This window comes from Tympanuchus pallidicinctus, unplaced genomic scaffold (genome assembly GCF_026119805.1).
Source record: "Tympanuchus pallidicinctus isolate F22 unplaced genomic scaffold, pur_lepc_1.0 scaffold19, whole genome shotgun sequence".
Lineage (NCBI taxonomy): Eukaryota > Metazoa > Chordata > Aves > Galliformes > Phasianidae > Tympanuchus > Tympanuchus pallidicinctus.
This window is the reverse complement of record NW_026294710.1, coordinates 4,178,251-4,200,632: the sequence shown is the minus strand read 5'-3', so window position 1 is coordinate 4,200,632 and position 22,382 is coordinate 4,178,251. Positions and strand designations below refer to the sequence as shown.

The following is a 22,382-nucleotide window of genomic DNA, read 5'->3' as shown; positions in this document are numbered from 1 at the left end:
TTGAAGTTAACGATGATTTTTCACTATGGCCCGAAACAGAAAGGTGAACGCAGACATTCCGACAAGGTCGGAGAACGCAGCGCAGACACAGCCCGCTTTGATAAAGGCCCCACGCTTTGCACGGCGCAGGCTCCGAAATGGCGCTTCCCGCACCGCCTGTCCCGGGACTGAGCGCGGCCAGCAGCAGAGCTCGGGGGCAGCGCCTCGCTGTGCTGACTCACTGCCTGCAGCGGCCGGGGCAAAATTAATCTGCTTCTGCAGAGCTGTTGTACTTTAGAGGAATTTATAATAAATTCCCGCCTGCTTCCCCTGGATGCTTGAAAGCAGTCTTTTCGCTTCCAAAAGGACCTTCAGCGGGCCGGAGGCGCAGTACAGACTCTCACGGGCACCACCGCTGCCGTCGGCTCGCTGGGAACTGGAATCCACAGCGACCGGGCTGCCCAAAGGCGCCCCGCAGCGCCGCCACGGCAGGAGCGGGTGCTCAACTCACCTCGCAGCGCGGGCGGTGCTGGGGCCGGCCGGCCGCCTCCCTCCTACTCCCGCCCTCGCACACGCGGAGCGGAGCCGGGGCGGGCCCACGCGGCTCGCTCCCCGTGCCTCCTCCCTCTTTCCCCGCTGCGCCCGGCCCGGCCTCCCGCTCCCGCGTGCGGTAAGTAGCGCCGTGTGCCTGGCGGCGGGCGGAGCTCTACCCTTCTTCGGCGCCGCCGCCCCGCTCCAAGGTGCCACGGGCCGCGGCCCTGCTCTCTCGCCCGAGCGGCACCGCCGCTCCGGGCAGCCGCCTGCCGCTTCCGTACCCGGCGCTGCCGCGCGCTCCCAGGCCGTCTCCCCGGCCTCGAGCCCTGTGGGGCTCGGCCCCGCTGTGCCGGGTGTGCCCGCGGGCCGCGCCGAGCCTCCTCGCCGGTGGGGGAATGGCGGCCGTCTGGTACCGGCGGGACGTTGGCCGCCGCCGAAGCGCCCCGCGTGACGGGCTGCGCTGTGAGCGACCGCTCCGGGGAGAGAGGCAGTGCTATGGGTGTAGCGGGAGATCCGTCTCTATCCCTGCTGAAACTGCTGCTCGGCCGCGCCGGGTGCGGAATCTGGCTTTTATGGAAACACCTGCTCACAAGGGAAGGGGCTGAGGCGGCCGCACGGGAAGTCGGGAAGAGGCCAGACCTTTCCTGCCCAGCCCCTGCGGGCATTGCACATCCCTTTCAGTCACGGCCCTCAGAGCGCGGCCTTGGCTGCCGTCGCGGCGGGACTGTGAGACTGTTGTGAGCACGGGCAGTGTCCTGCAGCGCTGCGACGTCCGTGGCCAACGCTGAGTTCTTGTAACCATTTGCTGTCATTTATTAGCTATTTTACAAACATCAGATTTACCATTACCTCCTTGGCAGGCATTTCAGGGGTTTTCAGTCTGCCTGCTTTGATTTTGTTCGCCATGCAGAAGGTCTCAGGAGCCATCTAGAAGCCTTGTCCCCACTGGTGCTTTACAGTCAGGGCTCTGTATATTTAAGAAGATATGGGAAGAATATGGAAATGCTGGTGAATTTCTTCTCTTGGATACAATTACCTTACTTTTAAAGGAGGATTTTATTTGAGGACAAACTGAAATTCAAGCTTCCTGCTTGAAGGTACGTTGCTTTGCGGATAGTTTTACTTTCTTCTGTGTGTTTTGTCACTCTTTGAATCACTTAGTTTATAAGTCTCTGTTTTCTTTTCATCCGTTCTTTTCTTTAGCTTCTTTTTTCAGTCCTTCATTTGAAGCAAAGCATTGTAGGTGTCCATAGGACAAGCATTTTCTATTTACCCTACATTTATGTCAGCTATAGAGTGAGAAGTCCCAACGAGGAGATGAACTGTGGCTAGCAGTAGCAATCAATTAACAACTCAGCACAGGGTGATTAATGACTTAGTCACGAGCCCTCCTTTAAAAACATCATATTCTTCAAAATTAAAAAAAATTTCTTTCCAGTGTTTGGAGAAATAACACAGGACGATGTGCCTTGCTGCCTTGTGGGCCCCTTCACAGGCTGTGGGCCCCTCAAGGTGTCCCTGCTCTGGAATGGTGTGCCTTCTTCCAGGAGTGCATCTTCAGCCGTCCCCAGCAGTGTCTCCTTCACATCCCTCCCCATATCCTCATACACCTCCTCTTGTACTTCTATCTGTGCTCTCTTTCTTCAATATGTATCAGCACTTCTGCAGAGGGGAGTTTTGGTATGTGGTGGGTTTCATCCATTGTGGAAATAGCTGGAAGCAACTATAACAGCCACAGGGCAGTTGATGATATCCTTGCAACATTAATTTTTTTTGTCTGTTTGCTTGTTGGTTTGCTTTGGTAGGTTGTCTTTTGTTTGTTTTTGTTTCTTCCTCCCCACAAACCTTCTCAGAAAATTTTCTTCTGTTTTTCAGGCTTGATGTTTGGGTTCTGCTGACAGAGAGGTGGTGGCTGAAGTTGCCAGTGAAGATTCTGCTCCACCAGTGTGAGTAGTCATACTGTGTTCTCATAGATCGTTTCACTTGCTTGTTTTTTGTTTGTCCCACTCATTCAAGGATTTTGTCATCATTTCCGTGCTACCTTTTGGTCTGAATTATTGCCATCTTGAGCTCTGTATGGAATTGTGTGTGTTACAGCAGATGACTGTAGAAAAGGGGAAGATCAGGTTTTAGGCTTAGAAAAATCAGACCATCCTCTCCCAGTCCTTGCAAGGGGAATCAAGCCATCCTCTTTCAAACCTTGCAAGATGAAGTCTTGGTAGAGTGAGAAGTATTTGAGAGTAGTACTTTAGCAGAAGACTTGGGAACGGAAAGCTTGATAGGCACTAAGTTACCGTTGACAGCAGAGCCTACATGGACAGGGCTGGCTGCAGCTGTGATGGCAAAACTGATGGTGGTAAAGGGATTGTGTAGTGTTCTTCTACAGCCTAATGTGCATGCTGCCTTTGGGTGGATATTAAGTGCCTTTAACAACTCCTTTCTTTCCAAGTCATGTTGTTTCAGCTGTAAAAAACCTTTACTTGGTGTTTTACTTTAAAAAAAAAAAAAAAAAAAAAGGCAGAAAATTTATGGTTTTCTTGAACTGTTGCAGGGTGCACAGTCTTTGGAGTGGTGAAAAGGCCATGTATTGATACTGCTTCTAAGCAAACAAGGAAGTAAGCCATTCTTGCTTCTCAGGGCTTTCTATCCTACACTGTGCCTTAAACATGGAAACTGTAGAAATGAATAACATATCCTTGAAACGTCCTCATTCTGAGGGTGATGCGGCTAATGTGGATGAAATTAAAAGACAGAAGATCTCAGAGAACTCTAAGGCAGGAAGCAACTCTGAGCAAAGTGTTCAGACTGTAATAGAACAACCTGACAAATGTATGCTTGACGACACGAAGAATGAAATAATTCCCAATGAGGAAGGTGAGGAGCAGGAAGATGAAGAACTAGAGGACAGTGATGAAGATGGAGATCCAGAGAGCTTTGCAGACATGATGAAGCATGGACTAACAGAAAGCGACGTTGGCATAACTAAATTTGTTAGCTGTCACAAAGGATTTTCTGGAATCTTAAAGGAGAGGTAATTCTTTGTCTTGTTACGTATGTTAATTCCCCATGTTAACAGCTCTTCTCTGTTTTCCTTTTCTAACGCACAGGATGCAACCAGATTATGTGCTGCCATTTGGGAGCTTCATCACTTTTTTTTGCTGATGCTGAGATTGAAAGAAATGTTTAATTTGGCATTTTTTTTGATTGGTTTTGGTTTATGTTTTTCTTTCCTGTCAAATGAGGGGGAAACTCAGTGTGGATGGAGGTAGATGATTATGCTGATCTTTGCCATTTATCTTACTCTGTGGCAGCAGCATGCAGCATAAAGCTTAATGTGATACAGCTACCTTTCATACCGCTCTTAGTGCTGATATGAGATGCGATACTGATACTGAAGCCATCCCTCTCCAGTTCTCTCCTGCTTTTTCCTGACTTTTGTGCTGCAGTAGTTACACAGGTGTATTGGCAGATTGTTCAGTAGGCTTTAAAATATATTCTGGTCAGTTGTAATGTCATTTACAAAACATAAAAGGAAACTTTATAACATGGGGTATGGATCTTACATTGTATACTTAATAATATGTTTGAATACTAGTAGCTTTTTTCCCTATAAAAAATCTAGTTTTTAAATTAAACACCTTTGAGTAAAACTCTGAGTGCAAACGTAAGAACTCTGAAATGAAAATCATTGTTCTCCTACCTTAGCAAGGCAGTTTTGTTTTTCACCAAGTCCTTGTTTTTAAGTACTAGCTTTGTGGTGTCTTAATTATTAGCAGGTAACTACGGCACCTGCTTGGGTATCTACAAACATCTTTGTTTAATTATCTTAGACTTTTTTGCTTTCTTTTGAACATACAGATCATTTTATATAATAAAATATGTAATATGATATAAAATGAAATGTACTTGTGATGTATTTAATCTTTCCATGCGGCACTCAACAGCTAACATAAGCCTTCTTTGGTGAGCACAGTCTGTGCTGAAATGCCTTTTGGGAAATTTGCCAGTTTTCAGACTGAAGTGGCCAGAGGTGGCTGTGTGGTAGAAATGTTTGTGGACTGACAGTTTCACTTTGAAGTCAGTTTATAACACCTATAATTAACTTAATCCCAGCAATTTTATGGTAACCATCACTAGCATGTCTAGACAGCTGCAGATAATGAGGGAGGGTACAGAACACTCTTAAGCAAGGAATTCTGCCAGTAACACTTATGGCTAATAGCATGGCACATGTAGAAACATAGGCTGGAGGGTGCTGTAGAAACATTCCCATGATGAAGTATTTTATTAATCTTTTAGCGTTTGTGCGTTTATAAACTGAGGATATTTTTTTTTCTTTAGAAGTGGTTGCTACTTAAAAAGAATGTAGCAAGTGCAACATGAACTGTCTCAACTCCCTTAAAGTTAGGATGTTTCATTGTTGGGCACAGTGACTCAATCCAAAACACTGTGCTCAATGTTTTTGTTGCTGTGACAGAGGATGCAGAGCAGCTTATTTTGGAAGGTGTTTTCTGCAGCTGAACGTATGAAACAGAGCTTTATTTGTCCCTCTTTCCTTGAAGAATGGCTAATGTGTTTCGTCCTGCAGTTGTTGGGAGCTACAGTTAACACGTGTGTTGAAGTTGTAGCAAGGTAATGGTGTCTTAATTATTAGCAGGTAACTATGGCACCTGCTTGGGTATCTGCAAACATCTTAGTTTAATTACCTTGCACTTTTTTGCTTTCTTTTCTTAGTATATTTTGAGGGGTGGAAATAGGCACAGTTTTATCATAGCTGAAGTTTCTTTTGTGCTCCCTTGAATGGCTTCTACAGACAAATATTTTCTTAGGAAGCACTCTGTGATGCGGGATTTCTTTTTTTAACTACAATTTTTGTGTGCTTTTTTTCCCATCAGGTACTCGGACTTCGTTGTTCACGAAATAGGCAAAGATGGACGTGTGAGCCATTTGGATGACTTCACTGTCCCAGTGGACGATGAGGTAAATTTTGAGGTAAAGGTTTGGTAGCAGCTGAATGAGCAAAAACATGAAGAAAATGAAAACTGTTTTATGTGGGTTATTGGTTGTTTGTTTTTCCCCCTTAAATATGTGTCAGGATCCATCAGAAGAAACATTCACTGTTTTGTCAGATGAAGACAAGAAGCGTTTAGAGGAGCTCCAGCTTCTTAAGAACAAGGAAACTAGTGTGGCCATAGAGGTAAAATGAATAAATAGTATGAAATTTGTGGGGAGGGAATAAGAGTGAGTGGTAATTATGAGCTTTCTAATGCATGTCAGGTATGAGAGCAACTTGTATGTGACGTTGCAGCAGCTAATGCTGAAATGTTGCTAAGTTAGGATGCAATTGTGTAAGGCATTACAAACACTTAAATTTGTGCACAGGAGTAGTTACTTAGATTTCAATGGGACGCCTGAACTCAAACACATCTTAATTTCTGCGGTGTTAAAATTTTCTTGCAATGTTTTGGTTCTCTGTCTAGTTGTGTTTTATAAGATACTTATTTAAGAAGTATTAAATAAACATCCATCCTGATAAAAAGATCATTTCAAAGGTGAGTATTAAGTAACTTAATAGAAAAGAGGCTAAAAATGGTCTTCTGTAACAAGAAATACAAACAATGTACAAAATAAAACAAAGCTTCATATTTCTGAATAGTCCAGTATTCCATATTTTTGAAGAACAGCTGTTGCATTTGTATTAGATGGTAGAATAGGATTAGGTCTGATAATTTCAAAGAAACATTAATATATTAAATAATCATAGAATGGTTTGGGTTGGAAGGGACCTATAAGATGACCTAGTTCGAGCCTCGATGCTGTAGAGAGGGATGCCTCCCTCTAGACCAGGTTGCTCACAGCCCCATCCAGCCTGGCCTTGGACATCTCCAGGGCAGGAGCATCTGCAGCCTCACTGGGTGGCCTGTTCCAGTGTCTCACACTCTCACCGTGAAGAATTTCTTCCTAATATCTAGTCTAATTTTGCCCTCTTCTAGATTAAAGCCATTTCCTCTTGTCCTGTTGCTACATGCCCTTATGAAAAGTCCCTTCCCAGCTTCCCTGTAGGCCCCCTTCAGGTGCTGGAAGGCCGCTGTAAGGTCTTTTTGGAGCCTTCTTTTCTCCAGGCTAGGGAATCTTAGGCTAGATAATTTCCAAGTTATCTTACCTTTTTTTTTTTTTTTTTTTTTTTTTTTTTTCCCCTTCTTTTTCATATAGAAAACCTTAGTTTTGCCTTAGTTGTTGCTAGAAGAGGAAATTTTATTAAATACAGAATTAGGGAATTTGTCTTGAGAATTTTTGGTTTTCTGGGATTTGTAGCATTTATTATTTTTAAAACTAATGACCAGGCCAGATTTCTTAAAGTATACCCATTCAGTACTTCGGTGTGATTCAGTAATTGTTTGGGTTTTTTTTAAGCATGCAAAACTTTAACTCTTGGGGAGTCCTTTTCCTTTTGTGTTATTTGATTTTGTTTGTGCTCACCTGTGTTTCAACACAGGTCATTGAAGACACTAAAGAAAAAAGAACAGTTATCCACCAAGCTGTTAAGTCCTTGTTTCCTGGGCTGGAGACTAAAACAGAAGATCGTGATGGAAAAAAATACATTATTGCCTATCATGCTGCTGGGAAAAAAGCATTGGCAAGTGAGTTTCAGTATCACAGCAGTTGGGTGAAGTAAATGCTAAAATTAATCTGAAAATTAAAAAAAATTTAAAAATTGTATCATTAGAAGGTAGTTCACATGGAACGTACGTCCTCATGCAGTCTGGCTTGCTGTTTTTTTGCAGCAATACTGTGCATCTAAAATAACTAGAAACACAAAGAGTATCTACCGTTTATTTTTTTTTACTCATTTTTCTTTCCAAATCGTTAATCGAGTATAATTATATTAGAAGCAAGAGGATCTTTTGCTATTACAATGGAAAAAGGCAAAATAGGGGCTTTGTTCTGTGTGTTGTTTGAAGCGGACTTCATGAACCTGCCTGAAATGTACGTGTGCCTTGTGGTTGTAGCTGAAATGCACCGCTGTAATCCTGCCTGTCTTGAAAATTCATGATGAAATTCTTGATGACTTGATTAGAGGTATTTTGTTTTCTCAGAGTTACTGTTCATATAGACATAAATTATGAGTATTTACTGTGGCCTTTAAGTTAATTTCAGTTATAAGGCTACTTCTGCTTTCAAGGCTAATTTTATTTTCAGAGGATTGTCCATACATATTATAGTCACTATTTTGGAGCAATAGAAGTAATGAAAGATTTTCAAAAGGCTGTATTATCCACTTCAGTCTTACCAAATCTTGTTTTATTTATGGGAGATAAATTCATATGTCCTACCTTTATTTGTTTTTTTAATGTTACTACTTCTTTGCTTCTCCTGTAAGTTGAGAGAATTGTCTAAATGCCATTTTTGACACTTCATTATTATTCAGATACTTAACTATTATTAAGATTCGATTTAAACTGCTTGATTACTATTTCATTTCAAACTTTTACAAGTGATACAATCTGTAAACCCAGCCCTTTCATTTTAAAGATGAAGGAGGTGGAGAAAGCAAAAGACAAGGAAATAGGATAATTTAAAATTTGAAATAAGACCATCTCCACATTCAATTTAGTTATTACTTCTAAGGCTTTTATTAAGGAATAAAACAGGAATTTTATTAAGAAATATAACAGGAATGTTGTACATTTATTGGCACAAATTATAACATGTTGCATATCTTGTTGAATCACTTAGAAAACGTGTATTTGCATGCACTGTGCATGGATATGTATACTTACCAACACAGAATTCTCCTCAACCAGTTTTATTCTCTGTCAGTTTGTAATGTTTTTACCTTCACCTTTCCCTTCTGCTTGCATATTTTCTTTAACCATTGTTACAGTTGAGTTTGTTTATTCAGCCAGTCTGATTTGACAAATACTGTATAGAAGAATTCAAGTATTTGGAATACACTGAAGAGAACTTAGCGGTGTATCTGTAGGATTAAAATGTGATCTGGAGCACCATCTTGTGAGGCAGAGGAGCATCATCTATTTAAACTTGGCCTTTTAAGTTGTGATGCTGCAGCCACCTGTGCAAGTTGGTGGAGATGAGTGCAGTTTTGGTGGGCGTGTGTAAGTGCTAATGAATGCGAGTTCCGGCTGCCAGTTGCTTTTAGTCAGGATTGTGTCTTCCATGCTTATGTAGCCACCAACACTTCTCAGTCCTGTGTGGGCTCCCCAGGCAAGAAACTTCAGAAATGTGCAGTAATTAGCTGAGAGGTATCTGATTATTTTTGTTCATAGTGTAAGCAGATAGCAAAAATGGCTTCCTAAAATCTTAGAAGATACTCTGTGTCTATAGTAAGTTCACACCCCAGATACTTTAGGTTGTCAGTAAATTGCTGTTTCATCATTGTCCACAAACAAAGTTTGTTGTGTCTCTGATTGAAGCTTTCCATATGTTCACCGTTTGCCTCTGCACGATTCCATTGCATAACTGTCGAAATTGCTGTCATCCACCACCTAACTGTTGGATGCTCTAAAGCATAAACAATCCCATAACCATAAACCTGCATGTTCACCTTTAAAAACCCTTTGACAGTCTAAAAATTAAATGCTACTCTTTTGTGCTCTTTATGCTATGCATTGGGACAGAGGTCAGAACTGCAACAGGTAAGAGATGTTGACATTTCATGCTAACAAAATGAAATGCCAACCATTATGACCTCCTAAATTGTGATAAGACTGGCCAAACTAGTTACAGTTCTAAAACAAAACTAAGTTAAGCCCCAAACAATCTACACACAAGTAGTGTTTAAAATTACCGAAAGCAGGCAAGAATTGGGCTTGTGCTACAGCTTTTTTTGCTAGTGCAGGATAGTCAGTAACCGTTCAGTGCAGAAAAGGTGTCTGCCAATGAGAAGTGATGTTGAATGATCAGGGTTGATGATGAAATCTATTGTAAATTTCCCTTTGATTTCATTAAGCCTAAATTTTACCCTTCAGCCTTCTATTTCAGAACGCAATTTCCAGATTTATACAACTTCATGTATCATACATTCTGATCTTTACAAACTGCTTCTAGCCTTTAAGTTGCAGAAAAAGATTTGGAAGAAGGCTTAGAAATATTATTTTACCGTGAGATATGTAATGTGACTCTGGAAAATAGCAATCAGGAATGCAGGCTGCCCCCCCAGCCCCATCTACCTGATTGAATACCCTGACATACTGAGTGAGGAATGGTTGAACATTCGGATTATAGCTGCAGCCTTCCAGTGCTCAGCGTGATGGGCAGTGTGGGGACAGGCACACTGTGGCTGTCGTGCCCAGAGCTGGGGAGTCTCTTGGTGCGTTGCGTTGAGAGCTGATAATTTAGTTCTGAGAGGGGTTCCTTTCTTGGAGGGTGTGACAATGACTGTGTGCAAGATGGATTGGTTAAATAAGAACTGTTTTGGATGGAGAAGACTTTCCTTGTGAATTGCTGTTTTCCTCTCTTCTGTTTTATTAATGATTTCTTGATGGAGGTATCTTGCTCTTCAAGCTCAGTGCAAGATTTTGCTGAAGAAGACAAGAAGAGCTGTCCTTTAATGAAAAGTTTAATGAAGCTTAAGCATATTTACTGTCTGCATATAAATAATAATAATAAATAATACTGTAGTCTTCTTACAAACAGTGCTCCAGTGGTCCTCACCTGTTAGTTAGAGCAGACACTAGTTGAAATTCAGAGTGGTTTTTACTTTACTAGCTGAAAGTCAGTGTAATGACAAAGGTTTTGAAGAGCTTAATCAAATCAGATGGCAGTCAAGTGACATGGGGATCTTTTTTAGCCAGCTTTGTGACAACTCACCATTTTGTACACACTGAGTGTATTTTTCAGTGTGCTTTGTGGCTGTCAATATTTAATTTTATATTTTTTTTCTAAAGCAGATGGAAATAATCACAACTGACTATTGTGTATTTGTTTTAAATGAAGCTTCAATGGCAACCATATTCACTGAAACAATTAAAAAGAGACACTTTTAACATTCTAACCTTTTGTTTTTAAAGATCCAAGAAAACACTCTTGGCCAAAATCCAGGGGAAGCTACTGCCATTTTGTACTGTACAAGGAGAACAAGGATACTATGGATGCCATTAATGTCCTATCAAAATTTTTAAGGTAAGGCTGTTGTTTCTGTCAACTTGACTAGTATACAGATTTCCCTCTGCCTGTTTCATGTTAATGTGATGCCTCAGGGTAATGTAAGAGCAACACAAGTGGTTACTGTTGCCTAATCTTTAGCCAAGTTTTTTTTCTTAAAAAAAAAAAAAAAAAAAAAAGTTGTTTTTTAGGATATCAAATATAAAACTTTGAGTCTCAGAAGGAGAGAGCCAAGTGATTTCAAGTAATTTAAAAGACTGTATCCTGTTATTTCATTGGCAGAAGTCTGTAATTCAAGTGGGCTGATTGGAGAAAGGTGAGGCAGCCCATAGCCTCAATGAAAATAACATAAATGAAAAGCTATTTGTTTCAAGTGTGTGCATATGTATGACAGTATGTTGTGATACATACTGTTGTGGTGATATGTTAATTTGTTCCTAAACACTGGCTGATAATCTGTAGTTCTGTGTGTTAATTTCTCCGGGCAAACACAGTCTGAGTTCCTTTCACCCCATCAGGTGCAGCAACAAAAGGATTTGTGAAAGGCGTGATGTGAATTTAATCAATTACAGATAAAAGATTATCTTTAAATTGGGTCAATTCAGTGATCTATTGCCTGCTTTTCCACTTCTCTTCATTGTTTCTGTCCCACAGTAAATATCTGTGCTTCTAACTCTATCGCACGCCATATTAGTGTTTCTGTACGAGAAGAGACTGCTGGGGGTGTAGTTTGATGGAAATAGGTATATAGTGGCAATCTTGATACCATCTGGTGTCCGTTGAAGGAATAACTGGAAACACAGGAAAAGAAATTTTCTTCTTGAGGATAGAAATGGAACAAACTTTAAATTAACTTCCCATATTCTCACATAATATGCAGGCATGTTATTCAAGCAGACACGCTATTTGAAGTTTAAGGGAGAAATGAAGGTCTTGTGAATTGTGGTGGGGTTTGTTTTTTTTTTTTGTTTTTTTAGTGATTACTGCACCTTTGTGAACTGAGTGCATTTGTGTAAGGAAGTATTTGAAGGCTTTTTAGTTTGAAAGCATAGCTGTGCTAGAAGTGAATTGCTCCGGAAGGTTTCCTTGTGTTTTACATGTTTAGAGATAGCTTAGATAATGCTACACACATTCAGGAGTGTCAAATTGCATTTTCTTTCCCAGAACTAGGCTGCATCAACATATGTATATGTGTATGTTCTGCTTTTAATGTAAAATTCATATTTTTCATATAAAATCACTAGGTAATTATGCTGAAAATTATGTCAAATCTGTCTCTGCTTTCGTAGTTTTAATCTATTTCATTATTGTCTTTAAGAGTGAAGCCAAACATATTTTCTTACATGGGAACTAAAGATAAAAGGGCTATAACAGTTCAAGAAATTGCTGTTCTTAGGTAAGTAAAAATACACTGGAGTGTTTGCATTCCTACCACGGATACTTACTACCTTGCTATAATGCTCACTCAGTAGGCATGTTGTGAGTGGCAGATTCATGTCCTGATCTTGCTGAGTACCAGAGCCACACATTAATAAAAATACTGTAATCCCTCTTTTTATTCTATTGTGATTGCTGATATTTTCCATCAGTAGTGTCTTGAGTCAGAGGGTAGGCACATGTGAATGCGTGTATCTGGATGAAGCAGTGGCCCAACTTGCCTCTATGTGCTCCCACACTACATGGCCCTCTGCAGCACAGCAAAGCAGAATGACACGATGGAAATCCTGTTTCATTTCCATCCTGGCCTTTGTTTCCCCTTCCTTTGGTTGGAATCCTGTTTCCTTTCTCACTGAACTTTCTGAACAGCTCCAGAGAAGGCTAACCACTGCCTTTCCCATCTCTGAGTAGCCAGAAGGGTAAGAAAAAGACAAGAAATTTTTCCTGCTTTAATCTGCTCCCATAATAAAATTTATCGTGGCATGATCTAAGATAAATACATGGTTTGTAGGCACTTGAAATTAGTGCTACATCAGTAACTAAGATGCCTCACAGCCATGGATTACAGTATCTGTTTAGCCTCTGTAGTATTCTGCCCCTGTTGCTTTTTTCAGTTCTTTGAAAACCGTTCTCCTCAAGTGGAGCAATTCTGAGGTCTAAAAGCCAGGAACTTGATAAAGTCCTTCTTAAAAGGAAGGCATTCACTGCTTAATTGTTGGTAGTTTTTCTCCCAGTGTTTTGCATGTATAAAGGGAATTATTAATTTGTGAATCAGGTAAGAAGCCCCAGATTTTAATTTCTGATTACAAGTTTATCAATTGATGGGTAATTAACTGAACTTGTGGTTTAGCCATCTTGAGTGTTGTTCAGTTTTTTTTCTAACACTGTATCCAATAGCTCAGCCTGTTGTAAGCATTGACAGCCTACTAGGGAGGAACCTGCTGATTCTGGTAGTGTTCAGTCGCATTCAGTACCAGACTCTCCTGTAGAGCACTGAAGAGAGGTGGAGTAGGGAAGGAGAGCATACTGACCATCAGCCCACTCTGAGCCGAGTACACTGTCCAGACTGTTTGATAAACTTCTCTGTTTTGGTGTAAGTTTTAGTAGAAGTGTCAAAGAGCCAGCTCTGTGATGCAAAAAACAGGACGTATTTCTCAAAATGCTGGTGAGAAAACTCTGTGACAGGTTTGACTTCATGCTCCTTCATTTCCACTAAGCTTACACAGTATCCAATTACTGAAGTGTTTAAGATCATGCTGTCCTGAGTACACTCACAAGTGTGAAGAAGAGTTACACCTGTGGCGTAGGGTATGCTATACTTTAGTGTTACAACTTTGATTTCTTGAGTGCATACACTAACATAAACACGAAGACAGCATGAATGGTTTTGTCGCAGTGAATGTTTTGTTGTGAATAACCAGGTCTTTGGAATTTTCTTAGATGTTACACAAAAATACTTTTAATAGAAGAGCAGAAGAGCAGAAGAGTGGTGAAACACAACTCGCTGCTTTTGTTTCGAAATGATGGCATTTTTATATTTATTTAACTTACCTGCTTTTCTAAACAGAGGATGGTCACTGTTGGTCTGTTTCTTTTTTTTAGAATCACTGCACAAAGACTTGCTCATTTGAATAAATGCTTGATGAACTTTAAATTAGGAAATTTCAGTTATAAGAATCATCCACTGAAATTAGGAGAACTGCAAGGGAACCATTTCACTGTTGTTCTCAGGTAATTTTTTTCCCCTCAAACAGGACAGGGACATCAGTCATCTGGTTTTACAGCAGAGAAGAAAGGTCCCATTGGGATGGAAGTTATTGAATCTGATGAGTGTTGGATAATGTTAATGTTGAGCTTTATTATTTTGGGGACCTTAAAACACTGTAAGCCCTTCGAAAAGGTTAAGAAAAGTTATAGGCAGGTTTTTTTTGTTTGTTTGTTTAATGCTAGAAATATAACAGGAACTGATGACCAGATAGAGCAAGCAATGAACTCTCTCAGGGAAATTGGATTCATTAACTACTATGGAATGCAAAGATTTGGAACCACAGCTGTTCCTACATATCAGATTGGCAGGTATGTGTTGCTTTCATCCTTTTTTTTTTTTTTTTTTTTTTTTTTTTTTCCCCCCTCTTAATCTCTGTAACTTTTAATTTATTTATTTCTTGGAAGGCTTTTCTATCCTATTGCATGTGCTAGTTTTAATTTTAGGTTCATGAAGGAACTTGTTTTGAACTTGCTTCAGCAGGTGTCCTGCATAATGCCAATATTGCATAAACACAGTACTTACTTTGTTTAAATTTACTAAATTTTAAAATGTATTTAGTAAATTCTTATACACTTTCCTGTTTGGATCTTAGAGCTATTCTACAGAACAACTGGAATGAAGTAATGGATTTGATACTAAAACCACGACCAGGAGGTAAGGACTGAGAAACACATGTTCTTCTCCCTCCTCCCCAGAGAATTACTGAGGAGTAACCACTTCTAGATTCTGATTCTTTTCATTTGAAAGGGCACTGGGGAGACAACTTTGCACAGCTTCTGAAATTTAAACGTCAGCCCATTTAGCAAGTGAGATGGAGTTCTCAGCCTGTTTCTTTTGGCTTACTGTGCAGTGCAGTGCATGTGAAAAGGGATCTGAATACTAATACACAATCTGTTTGGACTGCACTTGGAGCACTCCAATCTCCACTCCAATCTCAGACATTCTGCGATTCTGCAGTTACCGTGACTGAAATGCTACTTTTTCAACTCTTTTAATAAAAGAATAGATGGATTTTTGTGTGTGGCTAAATTATTTTTATTTTGCATCCTTGTTCTAGCTGAGAAGGGATACTTAGTAAAATGCAGAGAAGAATGGGCAAAGACAAAAGATCCAGCAGCAGCTCTCAAAAAACTACCTGTAAAAAGGTGCGTGGAAGGACAGCTTCTACGTGGACTGTTAAAGTATGGAATGAAGAACATAATCTCTGCATTTGGCATAGTGAGTGTAAAAGTGCTGTGGGGCATTTACTGGAATAAACGTATTCTTTTTATGGTATCAGTGAATTTGAAATACACTCATCAGGCTTCTGTTAGTCTAAACTCGTGTAAAATTTTTGCTTTTATCCTACCTTTTTTGCTTGAACTACTGCTGCATAGTAATGTGCGACATCAGTAATTAGTGTATGCATAATGAGCTCTCCCATTTATACCACAGTCTCGTTAAGTTGGAAGCCATACAGTTATATTTAGTAGCTGTGTATAGTATGGATCTGAGAATGGTGCAGAAGAGTTTTTCCTGTTGGTTTAAAAGCATAAATCAAACTGACAGTGTGCTAACGAGGCAGCACTGTATAGATGTGGTGGATTCACAGTCACTGTTAAGTACTGTAACTAAGATGAAGTCTTCGGAGAAAATATCTCATAACCAGCAAATTATTGGGCCCAGCATAGGAGCTGAGAATTAATTTTTTGTTTATGATGAGGATAATTAGGCTAACACTGTGCTTTAACATCTGCAAAGTTTACTTAAGCATTTCAGGAGCTTGAATATGAATTCAGTGTTTTATAACAGCTTCGTTTCTTTGAGCTGTTCAATTAAAAAAAAAAAAAAAAAGGTAGTGTCTCATTTTTAATTTTAACAATTTTTGTGTGTGGATTCCCAATGGACAAAAGCATTACTTCTTTACATACCCTTTTTCCAAATCGCAGATAGACTTTTTTAAAAACTTGTATACCAATAAATTATTTTGCTAGGTCTGCTGCTGGAGAAGGTAATGCTTCAGACATAGGCATTTTGGGCTATGATTGAGAGAAAGTCCTAAAAGTACATATTTCTAATTTTTCACTTTTTTTTAATCTCCAGATACCAAGGAATAATCGTTTAATGTATATTCATAGCTACCAAAGTTATGTGTGGAACAATATGGTGAGCAAGAGAATAGAAGAATATGGGCTTAAAGCTGTACCAGGAGATCTCACACTTAAAGGAGGTAAAGGAGGATGTTGTGAATGCTTTAGTCACAGGAAATTACATTGGAATTTACAATGGTAAACGTGTTCAAGCCTGGACTCCTCAGTATAAGAACGATGAGGAACTGTTGGAGCAGGTCCAGAGGAGGGCCACAGAGCTGCTTGAAGGGCTGCAACACTTCTCCAATGAAGAAGGGTTGGGGAAATTGAGCTTGTGTAGCTTGGAGAAGGCTGTGGGAAGACCTCACTGCAGCCTTCCAGTACTTGAAAGGTGCTTAAAAGCAGAAGGGGGGTGTATAATCAATGGATATCAAGATGTTACAATCACATAAACAAGAGAGTTAGGCAAAGTGGACTATGATAACAAAAGAGAATAAATGGAAGGCTTACCCTTATGCTGGGCTCACCACAAAACACCAGAAGGAGGGATCTCCAGACAAGATCCTTCCCCACTGGTAGCCAGCTTTTAAATAGGTCAAGGAGCACAGGTGAATTAAATAGGTCTTCTGGCAGCACAGGTGAATTGCCTTCAGCTGTGCTCCTCTGGCTGACTCATGGCTCACCACAGGTGATCAATCAGAGGCTCAGGCCGTGACTCAGTAATTCCCATACACGGGGACGGACTTTTTACATAGTCTGATAGCAATAGGACAAGGGGGAATGGCTTTAAACCAAAAGATGGTAGATCTAGGTTAGATGTTAGGGAGAAATTTTTTACTCAGAGGGTAGTGAGGTGCTAGAACAGGTTGCCCAGTGAGACTCTGGATGCCCCATCTCAAGGCATTCAGGATCTGGCTGGATGAGATCCTGAGCAGCCTGACCTACTGCTTGGCAACCCTGCTCATGGCAAGGAGGTTAGAACTAGGTGGCCTTTAAGGTCCCCTCCAACCCAAGTCATTCTATGACAGCATCTAGTAAAGCAGAGACTCAGTCAAAGCTTTGTTTACTTGGATTTTTCACTGGCATTTTGATGCAGTGAGAGCATACGTAGTATTTCTCCTTCACGTAAGCCAGATGTCTGGCTAGGAGACATCGCCTAGCAGTCTTTGTTATTCAGCTTTAAATGTCCTTGGAAACTGGGCTGTGATTCTTCTTATAACAGCCTTGAAAACTTTTTTCTTGGAAATGTTGTCTATTAAGTGGAGATTAAAACACAGTGGTTACCCTCCCCAAAGTAGGCTTGTTTCAATCAAATGATTCATCGTAAATTTGGCTAATGTAGCTGTAACTAGAATCTCTTCTCCTTTTCTGTCCTGATTGTAGCCACAGCTGTACACATTGAAGAAGGAGATGTTCATAACTACACTATTCATGATGTAGTGATGCCGTTACCTGGATTTGATGTTATTTATCCAAAGCATAAAAGTAAGTCTGCTAACTTACACAACAAATGTGAAACTATATATATGCTTTAAGATAGCTCTTAAAAGGAAGATGAGATCTATGCAGCCTTCCTGACTGTCAAAAATTGACTGTTTCAGAGCTGTTCTCTAGTAGTAGATATGCTACTGTCAGCCTCTCCCACTTTGGTAATAGCTTACATGGTAATTTGTTTCATTTAATATAAATCTTTTTCATATTTCAGTTTAATAAATAGCTTTTCCTGAAGATTTCTACTGAGGCAAAATGATTTATTGTGGCACAAGGAAAAAAAAAGTAGTGAAAAGCTCATTAAGGAGTATATGCATTTGGTTTTTTAAAATTAGGAAACAAGCCAAACTTACAGAATATGTAACTCAAAAACTCAAAATTGGGAAGAAAAGAAACAGATATTGTTTAATTAAATGTTAACATGTTTTCATCTTTCATATCTTGTATAGAAAGTGTGTTATATCAAAATTGTTTTTAATTGAATAAATTCAGCAATCCATTTGGAAAACTGTGTTGCTGTTACTAAGAGGTAGTCGAAGAATCATTTCTGTGATTGATTTCTATGATCTCAGAGGCCATCTGGCATTCAGGCCAACTTCTTCAGGGCTTTGACCTGTCAGGGCTGAATTTTCCAAGGGCAGATAGTGTCTCAGGTCTCTGAATCTTCTCTAAGCTAAAGAAGACCTGTTCTTTCAGATTCTCCATACAAGATATGTGCTGCAGCTCTTGGCCATTGGAGTATCTCTTAGACTCATTCTAGTTCATTAGAACCTACTTTGTACTCATACCTGCAACTGGACACACTGTTCCAAGTAAAACTTAATAAAAGCCCAGTAAGGGGCACTAACTGTTTTTCTTGCTGTAGCTACAGGCTACATTTCTGTTGACACAGTCTAGCATGCCATTAGATTTTTTTGCTGCTGGTTTCCTTTCCACTGGGACTTCCAAATAACTGTCAATTAAAGTTGCTGTCTAGCCTTTCATCATCACAAGGAGTTAAGTGTTCCTAGATGCTCTCATGGGGTGCACTGAAAAGAGCGTGGCCAACAGGTGGAGGAAGGTGATCCTCCCCCTCTGATCTGCCCTGGTGAGGCCACAGCTGGAGTAGTTTCCTGCTCTGGGCTACACAGTTGAAAAAAGACAGGAATCTCCTAGAAGGAGTTCAGCATACAACCACAAAGATGATTAAGGGCCTGAAGCATCTCCTGTATGAGGAAGGGCTGAGTAACCTGGGTCAGTCTAAGGAGAGGACTGAGGGGAGATCTGGTTAATGTTTATAGATATCTAAAAGGAGGTGAGAGGCAAACGCATGAGGCCAGGCTCTTCTCGGTGGAGTGCTGTGACAGGACAGGAGCAATGGCCTAAAACTTGGAGCACAGGAAGTTCCATAGAAACACGCAGAAGAACATAGAGTGACAGAGCACTGGGACAGGCTGCCCAGAGAGGTGTGAAGACTCCTTCTATGGAGATATTCAAGACCTGTCTGGATGCTGACCCAAGTGAACTACTGGTAGGGTACCTGCTTTAGCAGGAAGGTTGGACTTGGTGATCTTTTGAGGTCTCTTCTAACCCCTACAATTCTATGATTTGTGATACAAGGACATTTCCTTAACAAACTTCATAAGTTCCTCTTGGCTCAATCATCTGGCCTCTGCCTGGGTCCTTCTGAGTGGCAGTCCTGGCCTTGAGTGTGCTGACTGCTCCCTTAGCTTGATCTTGTCCACAGACATGGCGGGGATGAATTCCAGCTCCTTCTTCCTACAAGAAGGCTAACTTATTGATTCAGATTTCTCTGGTTATGCTGGTAATTGTGCTGTAAACAAGAGTATTGCAGCTGCAATGGATTCTTACGTTTCCACTGCCACCCCATCTTTCCCAGGTGTATATACACACACCATTATGAGGGGATATGAGATTATAGTAGTTACTCATTGCTTTGGCAGTGTCAGAGCTACTTAATGGTGCCTTTTGCTAAGTTCTTCCGATGGCTTTCCTAACTCTTTTCAGTCTGTGCTTTTTCAAAGACAGAACAAGCAGTAGTTTGGCCTTTCTTTTTAAAACTTCGTATATCTGAGATCAGTTTTCTGAAGTGTAGATAATTGGAAACTGTGTATGAGATGCTAGTGAAATGTCAGTAAATTATTTTCTGTGTTTTGTTTTCAGCTTCAATTTTTATTTGTTAAGAAAGATTGTTTTTTGGTTATTTGCCTCTGTTAATCAGTTTGTATAAGAAAAGAGTTAATAAAGTTTTTACTAAATAAGTTTACATTTTTGTCTAACTTTTAACCCATATACACTGACAACTATTAAAATGCGCATAAAGGAAGGAGTGCTCTATGAAAATGGCCCATTTCAATCAGCCACTCTACAATCTCTGATTAAATATCTTCTCTTCCAGTTGGAGAAGCCTACAAGGAAATGCTAGTAGCTGACAATCTTGACATCAACAACATGAGGCATAAAATCAGAGACTATTCACTTTCTGGGGCGTACAGAAAGATTATCATTCGACCTCAGAATGTCAGTTGGTAAGTAGGAGGACAAAGGAGCTTGGATGTGAATAGAGTAATATGTGGGCTGACTAAGAACCATTAGATTGACCTACAGCATACACATGCAGAACAAAATATAGGTAGGGAGAAATCTTTGTGCATTTTTTTTTTCCACTTTTTCACACAGTTGAAGTTGAATCATAGTGTTATTTCTTCACTGCTCCTCTGGTTTTGTAATGTCTTAGTGTCAAGACATCTGTCTAGTTGCTACCTTCCTTTGCAAGGGCTTGCCTAAACACTCCATAATTACTCAGGTTGATGGTGAAAGCATGATAGATAATATTCAAAACAGTTATTTTTTGTAATCCTGAGATGAGAAAGTTGGTCTCCAATTAACGGTGTCAATCAGAAAGATTTCTATCATGTAAATGTACAAGATCACTGCTATTAGTGGCACCGCCTGGCTGTCACATAGCAACTGAATAAATACCTTGTAAACAGGTGACTGTACAAATGTACAAAGAAACTTATCACTATTACATTGGAAAAAAAAATAGAAGGTTTGAAAGGGAAACAAAATTCAAATATTTGAATTTTACTTTAATTATTACTGATATTTAAAGCTTACCTTTTTCCTAGTTACTTTTTCAGCCTAGTCAGTGCATATTGAATAGTCTTTATTATATGAATACATTGAAAATGCTTAAGAACCTGTTCCAAAGGTTTAGAGAGGTTTCTTCAAAATGAAAAGAAAAAAAGCCTTCGAGTATTCTCAGAGTTGACAACATTCTTCCCATAATTTCATAAACTACTTCTTGTAGAGCTGGAAATCCTGATATTCCATGGGAGGAAAGAGATGAATTATGCAAATAAATGTATCGCTAGTTCATTATTTTATAATCCATGTGTAAACAGAGGCAAGTTTTGTACCGAAAGCTTTACCAGTTACTGCAAGATAAACAGCATCTTACCTAATTTAATAGACAGTAATTCCATCTCAATTGTATTATTGTAACTGCTGAATTAGAATAATAATAATAAATCCTATGTATGTTACGTAGGGAAGTTGTTGCATATGATGATCCTAGAATCCCATTATTTACTACGGATTTGGATAAGCTGGAAGGAAAACCTTTACCAGTTCTTCCTACAGGTAAATTGGTGTATTTGCTGATCTTTGCAAAACTGAAGGTTGATCTGACTGTTGTTTTAAACTGCTACCTGTTGAAAGCTCTTTAAAAGAGCATCACTGAACAAGACTGCTGAACAGTGGTACTGAAAATATCGAAATGAGGTGTGTAAGTAAGGACCTTTATTTCTCAAGAGTGTGAGCAATTGTTCCAGCAATCTGTATCGGTTGCTGCATGTTCTCACAGACATCTGTACAATCAAATAAACATCCCACAATAAATCTCTACGGAATGTGTAAAGAAAAATTGGAAGTGAGCTTTTTGCTATGTTTGAGTGTTTATCTGTGCTGAGCATAACAGACCACTCAGATACTTAACAGAATTCAATGTAAATCTTCCAAGTAACTTTGGTCACAAAGTCTTTCAACAGTAGTTTCCAGACCAAAAAAGAACAGTGGATAGGAATTCAGTCTGACAAAACTATCCATCTAGTTTTTGATGAACACTTAGAATATCACTTCCTGCTGAAAGAAAATGTTAAGTACAAGATGGTTTACAAAATTCTGCTTTACACTATGGACTGTAGACTGGGGTGTGCTGGTAAAGGCCGTAGTATGGGATCAGGGATGGTGGTGGAAAACTTTAGTCCAGTTTGGATGGCCCTCAGAATAAACATTACTTACGTTCTTTATTTTTGTTTTCTCCCTCCTCTGATAGATGGTAAATTCCGGGCACTGAAGATGGAGTTCTCCCTTCCTCCTTCCACTTATGCTACTATGGCAATTCGAGAAGTTTTGAAAATGGACACAAGCATAAAAAACCAAACGCAGCTGAATACCACCTGGTTCCGCTGAGCGAACTGCTGGCACGGCCTAGATTTTAACATGCACAACGTTTTTTCTTACTTACGTTCTGTACAAATCTTTAAAGGGTGACAGTAAGAGATTTGTATTTTTTTAAGTTTTTATTAGTGCATTTAAATTAAGTAGTTATTAGCAAGATGCTGGTTGTAATGTAATACAAGCCTTAGTGATTGGTGCTTTTTAATGAATGGACCATGAGGTTGCTTGAGCTGTGTTGCCGCATCTCTGAGAAGCAGGCTTATAGCTTCTGGCCTGGACAGATGTTCATCTTGCTCTTCTTCAGTGAGCAGTGGATGTTTTGATCAATTCAGCACACCTTGAAGTCTCTGTATTAAGTTACAGATTTAGGAGAATTAGAGCTGAATGAAGGTACTGATGGCTGTTTGCTTCCACGAAGCTGCTGCAGTCAGCCAGGCTGTGGCTACGTGCTGTCACAAGGCACAGCTGTTTTATTTAGCCAAGGTCTTCTGGGGAAAACGAGTGTAGTTTCAGCT

General features: G+C 40.0%; 1 protein-coding gene across 2 annotated transcripts; it reads left to right on the top strand.

The window, feature by feature from the left end:
- Positions 1-532: 532 nt before the first annotated feature.
- PUS7 (pseudouridine synthase 7) lies at positions 533-22,024 on the top strand. 2 transcript variants are annotated; one of them, XM_052680891.1, is made up of 18 exons: positions 533-649; positions 1,374-1,610; positions 2,389-2,459; positions 3,065-3,544; positions 5,409-5,493; positions 5,609-5,710; positions 7,010-7,154; positions 10,545-10,656; positions 11,957-12,034; positions 13,678-13,806; positions 14,026-14,151; positions 14,436-14,497; positions 14,901-15,061; positions 15,926-16,052; positions 17,296-17,397; positions 19,802-19,931; positions 20,957-21,048; positions 21,743-22,024. In XM_052680891.1, the coding sequence occupies exons 4-18, from the start codon at positions 3,180-3,182 to the stop codon at positions 21,877-21,879; spliced, it is 1,953 nt and encodes a 650-aa protein (XP_052536851.1). In that variant the 5' UTR covers positions 533-649; positions 1,374-1,610; positions 2,389-2,459; positions 3,065-3,179; the 3' UTR covers positions 21,880-22,024. The 2 variants fall into 2 exon arrangements, with proteins under 2 accessions (XP_052536851.1, XP_052536850.1); XM_052680890.1 differs by having other exon boundaries at positions 5,409-5,505.
- Positions 22,025-22,382: the final 358 nt, after the last annotated feature.

Excerpts from the sequence above, each read along its gene's own strand:
- PUS7 (XM_052680890.1), top strand. The coding sequence starts at position 3,180 with ATGGAAACTGTAGAAATGAATAACATATCCTTGAAACGTCCTCATTCT. Across the intron at positions 3,545-5,408 it reads TCTGGAATCTTAAAGGAGAG|GTACTCGGACTTCGTTGTTC; the intron begins GTAATTCTTTGT and ends TTTTCCCATCAG. Across the intron at positions 7,155-10,544 it reads TGGGAAAAAAGCATTGGCAA|ATCCAAGAAAACACTCTTGG; the intron begins GTGAGTTTCAGT and ends TTGTTTTTAAAG.